Consider the following 9666-nt stretch of genomic DNA (forward strand, 5'->3'; position numbering starts at 1 on the left):
AGAGTTAAGTCAAAGAGAGAAAGAGGAGCACAGTAATCAAAGGGGATTGCTGTGGGGAACTCGTGTTCGAGAGGAACTCGAGTTAAAGAGTGTATTTGTAATAGAGTTATTGCATTAATACAAAAGAGTAGTGAGGTTCTTCTTGATTAGGGTCAAGAAGGTTCCTCCATTTTATATCTTTCTTCGCTCATTATTCTCAGTCTCTTTATTGTTTAAATTCCGCAAGAAACTTACCCAAGTTTCCTGTTTTATTTGAATAAACTACTTTAAAGTTATTAAAGCTTTTAAGTATCGTAGACACAGTAAATTATAGTTTTAGGGCTATGAAAATTTCGAAACCAATATAACCTTGCAGTGCTAGTACAATACAAAAAATATATAGGTAGGGTATGAGTATGAACTTATAAAGGGGGTGGGAATTAGTGATAAAGATTTTGGAAAACCTATTTTTTTCGCAGGCGTGCTAGGACTCTCCTGGGGGCTTATGGTCAGCAGGATTTGTTCAAGGAAGATGAAGTTCCAATTGATGTTCGTTGAATTTGTTAGGTGGCATTTCTTTTCTCTTTTCTCTTTTCTCTTTTCTCTTTTCTCTTTTCTTTCGGGGGAGTGTGGAGGTTGCTACCCTAGTCCCCTGTCCATTTATGTCACTGTTAAACTATGTGGTGGGTTGGGCTAATTCAGTTGTTCACCATTTTCCTGGTGTGTTTACTCTTCAATGATTGGTTTTGTTTGCAATTTTTCTGTAAAGGTCATGCTCTTGAACAACCCTTTGTTCTTTTTTGCTAACTTTTTTTTTACTGTCTCCATAACATGATAACTAATTTGCACACTTGCATAGATTTTGTATATGTACAGGGACTTTACTGCTGAATCAGAAAAGGGATTGGCTTTATGAGGACGGAGATGATGAATCTGCAGATGTTTATGCTGAGAGGTTGCAGGATCTCAAAAAGGTTAACAATAGCTCAAGATTTGAGTATAATATAATAATGAATCAGAGTAATGCACTGAACACTTGTGGTTTTTTTAGTTGGTGGATCCGATTGAATATTGGTTTAATGAAGAAGAGGCTCGACCACAAGCAGCTAAGAATCTGTTTCAAACAATAAGAGAATGCCAGACAGCTGCAAGATCACTACCAGCTAGTGAAAGAGAAACAGTATGTTCCTACATGGATTTGATTCATATTAGTTATATCGAAAATGATAAAGTTCGCAACATGCGACCTTTAAGCCGAGTCACAATGATGACATGGCATGCTTATGTGTCATTATTTAAATTGGAAAATAAAATATTTAATTTATATATCCTACTTTAAATGTTTCAATAAAAACAAGAAAAATCTTAATATTCTAATTTATTTCCTTATTTATATCGACTACCTTATTTGCATTGATAGTAAAAATATTATTATGACTCATAGCCTACGTGTCGCCTATATGTACCAATTAAACTGCGACACGTAAGATTGCGACAACTACATGTTGTCGCAACTTGCGACCTTTATCATCACCCTAGTTATATTATTAGTAATAAGTAAAGCATTGGGTTCTTCCTTCTTTTTCCCCTTCTAATATATAATTTTTCTACCTTTATAGGTGCTGTCGGAATTGAATGTACTAATTATGAGCAATGGCTGGTAAACAAAATTCAGGAACAGGAATCACGACCCAAAAACAATGACCCATCACTAAGTTCACGCGATATTGAAGATGCCACACAAAGCTTGCTAGAGTAATATTCTTGAAGTCTTACACATTCCTAATGTTTGTTTATCCAAGATTACTTTAATAGTGCATCTCTTCTGTAGAATGTTGCTTTATGATTGATTGAGTTTTGACTTTATCTTGATAAAACTTATTAATGTCAACTACGAATTTTTACACGGAAGCACAAGAAAATAATCTGTAAGTTCTACATGCAATGCCCAAAATAGTTGGCTAATTTGCTTTGTTTCCTGCCAATCCAAAGAACTTAGATTATAGGCTCTGATGGTTGTGCTATCCTTTTGCTTACCCAAAAAAAAAAGACGTTGCCTAATTGATGAATCAGACAATCCTTAAAGTTGCTCTGTTAAGCTCATGCATTTCTGCAATTATCAAGGGACATGTGTCCAACATTAGCCCACACATCGGTCCTTACTCATTAATTGTGATGACGAAAGGGACATGTGTTAGACTACATTACTAATCTAAGTTGTTTTTAATGCACAGATGTTAGCTAAATGATGTCGAAACAGTGATTTAGGTTGATTAACGGTGCTTAACAATAACAGATTTGTCCGAGAATTATCTTATTAGGCGTGAGAAATATAGCAGATTAGGTGAACAAATTTATAAAGGCAATAAAAGCGATAAAAATGTAGATTTCAGGTTATAGTATAGCGTAGGCTATACTGCGGTTCTCAGGAACGCTAACCACTTGTCTCTACTACCCTTCCTTTTCTGCTTCGAACTTCCTGATAACTGACAGACTGTTTGGTGAGATTCTACCAGAGTTTACTATTAATTCCTTAGTTTAGGCTTGGGATTCAGTCACAACTCCGGCAGTATTCATGCTAGACTGGGCGATTATGCGGGTCGAGTCTGCTTAATAGTGTGTTGATACAGCAAATAGTCGCAAATACGGGGCAGGGTGCACCTTCGGTTAATACTCAAGCTTTGGTCATTGGTGGTAACTTGATGGTAATTCGTGATATTTGGTGATACTTGGTGTCATTTCCCGATTTTAGAGGGTCATATTAATAGTATAATGGGTCGAAATAGGATAGACGTTTGAAGAGATCAAAGTTTTCTAAAAAAGGCAAATGGCTGCACCTGAATATTTTAGCGCACACAACCTGTGCGCTTGATATTTCTGGCGCAAATAAGGCATGCGGCAGATTTCTTGCCTGCTAAGTCATTGACAGTTGTTTCATAATTCTATCCATGTCGTGATTGGCTGAGAACCAAACTGTAGCGCCTGAATATTTTGGCCCTCGCTTTGGTGCACTGGAAATAATGTAGCTCTCGGGTGCCATGCGCTAGAAATATCTAGAGCTGGTATTTTATGTCCACATTTCCACACATTTCCGGTTTTATTCCAAATTTCTATGTTATTCACGGTTTTATCTTTTTAATGATACTAGTTGGAGTGCAACCCTTATATTGTCGAAATCAAAAATATTACCGAAATCGGAAATATTGTCGAAATCAAAAATATTGTCGAAATCAAAAATATTACTGGAATCAAAATATTGTCGAAATCAAAAATATTACCGAAATCGGAAATATTGTCGAAATAAAAAATATTACCGGAATCAAAATATTGTCGAAATCAAAAATATTACCGGAATCAAAATATTGTCGAAATCAAAAATATTACCGGAATCGGAAATATTGTACGAGTCTAAAATACATCCTGGAATCGGAAAACAAATCATAATCACGACGAGCGACAAGCCGGCAAGCTGGCAAGCAAGGTTGGCCAATCGCTCAACGAGCCAGCCACAAGCGCAACGCAGCACGCCAAGCTGCAAGGCCCAACGCGCAGCGGCATCAGCAAGCAGCTGGCTAGCGCTGCTGGGCCTGCGCGCACAACAAGCCCACACATAGCTTTTCTTGTGCACCAAGCTGGCCGACCACCCTAAGGAGTTTTATGGTTTTTGCATTTTTTTCAAAACTGCATAAAAGTTGAACTTTCATATACCTAATTTATTAGGGTTTTGGAAACTTGGAGATTTTCTATTTCCTATATATATGTGGTCTATGGTCACAATATATACACGAGTTTTTCATGCTTTGCTTATCACATTAAAAGTGAGATCTCGAGTTAATAATACATTAGATTAAATCCTAGTTGGTTGAACCTAAGGTGAATCCGAATGTACTGTGAACTTTCTACGGAGGGACGTCGTTTTGTGCTCTTTTGTGGACACACATTGTCCTAAAAGACGATTTCGCGATACTTCCCGGTGCAGTAGAGTAGAAAGCTCGCCCTCCAGGATTAGCACAGGTTTGAAATTTTGTGCACTCACAAACCCGAATGGAGTCAAACATCTCCCAAAACCGAGAAAAAGAAATGTGTTTGATATTGTAGAAATTGTATGTATTCGATCTGTTTTTTGGGAAGCAAAGAAAATTTGGATTAAGTAATCAAAACTGGGAAGAGAAAAAGACAAAAACGGGAAAAGGAATTAAAGCTGTAACAGACGCCATTGAGGTTAATTAATCCAATAGTTACGTAATCAATTCGGATTACAAATAAGGATTTAACCAAAATATTCGGGTACCAAAAAGAATAGGTAAGGCCCACCTCACGCCTGTGCATTGTATTCCACAAGATCACAAGTCCCGAGGTCTGAGCCAGACCTGACCAACAAGCGCGCGTGTGTGTCTCCACCCATAACACTCTCACACTTTCTTAAACAAGAGTTGTACCCTCAACCCAATATATAAACAAGGAGGAATTGAATAATTCTTTCAATGTGGGACAAAAACATTATTCACCTTCTACACTCTTTTCTTTTGACTTTCCCAACCAAGAACTTCCAACACCAAATCATGAAGATTGCTCAATATTTACTTATACTCCCTCTATCCCTTATTACTCAGCCCGATTTAATTAACTTATTAATTTATTAGGTGGTAGTTGATAGTAGGATATTTTTTTAATATAGTTGGTGAGAAATGTGCCAATTAAAGGATTGGTGGTGGGGTTGGTTGAATTTTTTAATGTTTTTTAAGGAAGTAGGAATATATGTGGTAAGTAGAAACGGGATGAGTATTAAGGGAAGGCTTTATAAGAAAAGCGGAGCGAGTATTAAGGGGTAGAGGGAGTATTAGATTCCTTATTAATTAGGATAAACACATGTATTCATCCTCCATTGTAATTCATTCATCATTCAATTAACAATACTTGCTTCTCTTTCACGAATTACCAATCGAGCTCTCAATTGCATGTTCTAGATTAATTATGATATTCTAGTTCGACTCGAAACATTCAGTCCCGCTAGCAGTATCGAAAATTAGATTGAGTTCATCTTAATTCCCTTCCTCTATTATTTGGAGTTTTCCCTTTATTTAATTATGTTCTTTATTATTATATTATTTGCTCTTTTTATCTAATCATCATTTTTAGGAGTCTTTGCGCTATAATTATTAGTCTTGCAAACCAAACAAATTATACGGATCTATCTTTAACCCTTAAAAAGTTGGAGCATCCTCCTTATAAACAGTGTTCCCTTTTTTTCTCCTTCTTTCCCCCTCTTGCCCACGTGTTCTCTTTTATTACCCATCAAACTGCCATTTTCATCAGTAAACATCAAAATAAAGATCCTGTATTAAACCGCCATTTTCATCCCTTTCTTTCTCCTTTTTTCCTCCTCCTGCCCACGTGTTCTCTTCCACGCCATTTTCATCAGTAAACTCAAACAACCATTTACTTATATTAATTTTACAAACGGATCAAAACCAACAACGATATCGAATATCATTCGAATCAATACGGTATAGTACTCCTCTTCTTTTTTCCTTTTGTCTTGCATGTTAAAGATTTCATTAAGATTGCAGGACCTGATTTCGGGTTTTGACTGCAATCAGAGTTTGAGTACAAGCTTTGAATTGCACTTATAATTATTAATTTTGGGTATTTTGGTGAATAATTATTTGGTAGTCTTTGAAATTAACGACGGCTTTCTATCTAGTGGGTAATTATGGTTTTTTTCCTATATGTGGTTTTCCCCTAATTTGTGTTTATCTTTTTGTTATTGGTTACTTGGTTAGTTTGCAAATTATAGTATTAATCTGGGAATTAAGATTATAACTTTGTAATTTATCGGTTTCTGAGCGATTTGGGTCTATTTCAATTATGCATATGTTCCAATTGGTTTTTATTAGTGTAACTGATTATATCATAAATTATTTTTGGAAAGGAAAATGTGATTAATGGATGACAAACATTTTTGCCTTTTCCCTTTGTATCGAACGAGACGATTAGTCGAAGCAGTCTCTGTTGTAAGCTTATGAAAAGTTCATTATTCATATTGCTTGAGGAAGAGGAAGTTCTGAGAAAGCCATTACATATCATTTGTAGAAGTAAGTAGGAGTGTGGAGGTGATAAGACCAGATTGTAGGAGTATGGCAAGTAAGAGGCCAACCTAAGGTACCAAAATATGATGGGGAAGGGGAGATGGTCATATATGTAGAAGGTAGAATACTAGAATTTTATCTGAATCAATATTCACCTGAGATGAAACCTTAGTTGATGTTGCATACAAATTACAATCTTAATTAATTGGCTAATTATCCCGATGAATGCGGCAACCGCTGTTAGGCTTGAATTGTTGTATCTCAACATTGTTGTGAGAGTTTGACGGTTTCTGCCTTTTGTCTCATATTAGGCTGTTGTGTTTCTTCTGATACTTCATACAATGTAGCTTGTAAGTATTCAACAGGTTTGACTGTTATTTCATATAGGTTCCCGTATTTGTAAGGTAAAAGTGTGCTAATTCTATTATCTATTCTTGAAACGCTTTACTTAGCAGCTTATTTTCTTCATGCTTTACTCTCCAAAGAAGGAGGTGGTGTTTGGAGTAAGTTGAAGAACGGGTTATTATAACTCTGTTTTCACCATCAACCAGTTTTTGGAGCAACTATGTCCATTTTTCTGTCTTTTGGCCTTTGTGTTTTCTTCTGTCTTTCTATTTCGTGTGCTCCCCTTTCGTATGTCTTTCTATTTCTTGTGTTATTTTTATTTTTATACGATTTGCAGTTTGTTGTCAGGAAACTTTTGTTGACTATGTTACTCAGGCTCTTCATTTCACGTTCATGATCCATGTCAGATCCTTATGGATAGTTTTCACAAATTAGTCGAGTCCAAACACTTAGACACACACTTGCTTTCGAATAACATAGCTTGTAAAATACGGAGTAAGTTTGAGACGATAACTTGCTGTTGTTAGAAATATTGCCTACACCCATCAGATAAAAAAAGATGACCTTAGTAACTATACCAAGGTCATTGCGTTCTGTCTTCCCTTTTTTCAGCAGGAATGACTTGAATGTTTGTTCTGGCTTATATATATTATTCAAAAGTTAAATTTACACGTGCTTTTGTATTTTTGAAGGGAAAAAAATAATTCACTAGAAAAGTTTATTCTGCTGTTGCTGGTCTTCGGGTTTGTGTCTAAGCTCATTAAGAGGTTCATGCAGTCCAGCAATTTGAGTTGCAGCTCATGAAGCAAAAAGGTTAGGTCTCAAAATTGAATTTTAACAGTGGTAAGTGAGTTAATTTGTTGTCCTTTGAAAGTTTTACTGTCCTTATTGATTTCGAATTTGGGAGATACGTCATGGCATTGGAACACATCCCCGAGAAAGATGTTTGGAGGCCCTAATTAGTTTGGGAAACTGTGTTATGGTGTGGTGTCTTGACAGATTACAAAGCCAGTTTACGACAATCAACTATCGAGGTAACATCATCATCCTGCGATGTCCACAGTTTAACTGTCCTAAGGTGTTTAGCTATGCAGCTTTTTCTTGTAACAGACTGACAGGGATATACTAGCCAATACGATACTTTTACGCCTAATACTTGTGTGTTCAAGCTTTTCAACATTAGTGGACAAATATGTTGACATATTTGATCTCCTTTTAACTTAAAGTAATACGTTGGTCAATAATTGAGGTATGCCATGTTTTGTTTGCTTCCTTTTATGGAGTTCAGGTGCCGTCTTTCTTGTTTGCTGCAATAAATTGGGTATTGTTTTGAGGGAAAAAAACAACTTGATGTAGTGTCAGAATGGAACTGGTTATGAACTGTCTTTGTATTAAGTGCTGAGACCTTTACTTTTCGTTAGGATAACTCAGCATCCCAAGTAGTTCAAAGTTGTTTAGCATACTTGTTATGGAATGTAGTGAATACCATCCAGCAATGGATAAAAATAGCATGTGTTTGGTTGTGCTCTCATTTATTACAGAATTACAAGTCATCTACGAGTAAATGATTTTCTTTGTGAATAGGTGTTGTTATAAAATAAGACTGTAAGGTTTTCACAAGTCATAAAACTCGAGCGAAGGTTGCTAAAGTTGGAAACCGTTATTTTGTTGTATAACTTTTTAAATTAACGATTTTACCTCAAGTTTTTTTAATTGGCCAGGCATCTGCACTAGAGATTGAAGCATATCCATTGCTTGACAAACTAACATCAAAGATCAGTATTTTAAATTTAGAGCGTGTGCGCCGATTGAAAAGAAGACTTGTTGCTTTAACTCGGAGAGTCTAGAAGGTATTATGCAGTAATGACAAATTATTCTATTGTAAGAGAAAGTATGAATATGCATTTAACTTTCCCAAGAAAGGCATTTGTGGAACTAACAATAAGATAGAGCACAACCAACTTTGATTTTTTTTTTTCTTTTCTTTTTATAGGTTAGGGATGAGATAGAGCAGTTGATGAATGATGATGGGGATATGGTAGAAATGTATCTTACAGAGAAGAAGTTACGAATGGAAATGTCAATGTATGGTGGGTAAACAATCAATCTTAGGATTCAGATTAAATGATGGTGCAATGTCCATCTCTGCTCATGTTTCTCCTGTCTCCTCTGCCTTAGATTCACGAAGACTAGAGAAAAGTTTCAGCTTATCAAGAAGCCGTCATGGAAGCATGAGAAGTTCAGAAAGTGCTACATAGGGTATAGAAGAACTGAAAATATTGTTGGAAGCGTATCTTGTGGTCATTGACAGCACCTATAACAAGCTTGCATCGGTAAGTTGAACTTGTGTCATTTTTATATTATCATACTGGAACATTTATTTACATGTTTCATTCTTTATTCATTGCAGCCGAAGAAATACATTGAGGACACTGAAGATTTCCTTAACATTCGGTTGGTATGTGTGGTTCATGTTTATGAATAGAGAAATGAGAATATGAAATTGAACATAGTTGAAGAAAGAGTGGAAAGGATAACTAAAGGAATTAGGCATGTTGATAATCAGTTAATAAGAGCCTCAGTTCTTGGCCCTTGTCTCCTGGTGTTTGATCCTTTTTTTTTTTAGGCCATGTTAGAGCTTTTAGTTTGACGAGTTACAGTTATATACTACATACTCCCTCCGTCTCTTTTTGTTTGTTACGTTTTCCTTTTTGGGTATTTCAAAATGTTCTTTACATTTCCTTTTATATTATCACATAAATAACTTAGTATTCTATCAAAATTTGTGTCCAATCATTATTTTAACCAATCAAATTCATTGGGTCATTTAATCTCTCACACTTTTCCATTGGGACATTAAATTTTTCTCATTTCCCAATATCAGATTTTTGATAAAAGTGAAAACATTATAAATAAACGTAATTTATCTCGTTTAAATAAAAAAATTGAGGGATTTCAATGCAAATTAATTATTCGTTAAAACGTGTGAAAAATACCAAACGTAAAAAACAAAAAGAGACGGAGGGAGTAGTTAATAGAGAGAATCTAAATATTGGAAGAAAGCAAGGAAGATTTGCTTAACTTTTTTGTCATATGATGGGGAACTAAATAGGTTCTTGTTTAAATTCTGGCAATTTCCACATTAGCTTTGCGGGTGCTTCCAATTTAGTTAAAGTACACAAAAATGTTAAAGACGAAAAACACATTCGTCTAAATAGGAACAGCAACATACAACTACCTTAACAACTGGGTA

At 35.5% G+C, this 9666-nt stretch overlaps 1 protein-coding gene and 1 long non-coding RNA gene across 2 annotated transcripts; both read left to right on the forward strand.

Moving 5' to 3' along the window:
* The first annotated feature begins 358 nt into the window (after positions 1–358).
* LOC130464143 (heat shock 70 kDa protein 16) lies at positions 359–1946 on the forward strand. Its single transcript, XM_056833565.1, has 4 exons — positions 359–546; positions 839–953; positions 1031–1159; positions 1599–1946. The coding sequence occupies exons 1-4, from the start codon at positions 485–487 to the stop codon at positions 1641–1643; spliced, it is 351 nt and encodes a 116-aa protein (XP_056689543.1). The 5' UTR covers positions 359–484; the 3' UTR covers positions 1644–1946.
* A 3242-nt stretch (positions 1947–5188) lies between these two features.
* Positions 5189–9087, forward strand: LOC130464111 (uncharacterized). Its single transcript, XR_008924427.1, has 6 exons — positions 5189–5486; positions 7106–7447; positions 8135–8263; positions 8407–8503; positions 8592–8746; positions 8824–9087. It is a non-coding gene; the product is annotated as an uncharacterized lncRNA (long non-coding RNA).
* The last annotated feature ends 579 nt before the right edge of the window (positions 9088–9666 follow it).

The sequence above is a fragment of the Spinacia oleracea genome, chromosome 6, assembly GCF_020520425.1.
Source record: "Spinacia oleracea cultivar Varoflay chromosome 6, BTI_SOV_V1, whole genome shotgun sequence".
NCBI lineage: Eukaryota > Viridiplantae > Streptophyta > Magnoliopsida > Caryophyllales > Amaranthaceae > Spinacia > Spinacia oleracea.

What these genes read in the sequence shown, in the direction of transcription:
- LOC130464143 (XM_056833565.1), top strand. Translation starts at nt 485, where the DNA reads ATGGTCAGCAGGATTTGTTCAAGGAAGATGAAGTTCCAATTGATGTTC. An exon ending in GGTTGCAGGATCTCAAAAAG is followed by an intron (nt 954 to 1,030) that starts GTTAACAATAGC and finishes TGGTTTTTTTAG; the next exon opens with TTGGTGGATCCGATTGAATA. An exon ending in CAGCTAGTGAAAGAGAAACA is followed by an intron (nt 1,160 to 1,598) that starts GTATGTTCCTAC and finishes CTACCTTTATAG; the next exon opens with GTGCTGTCGGAATTGAATGT.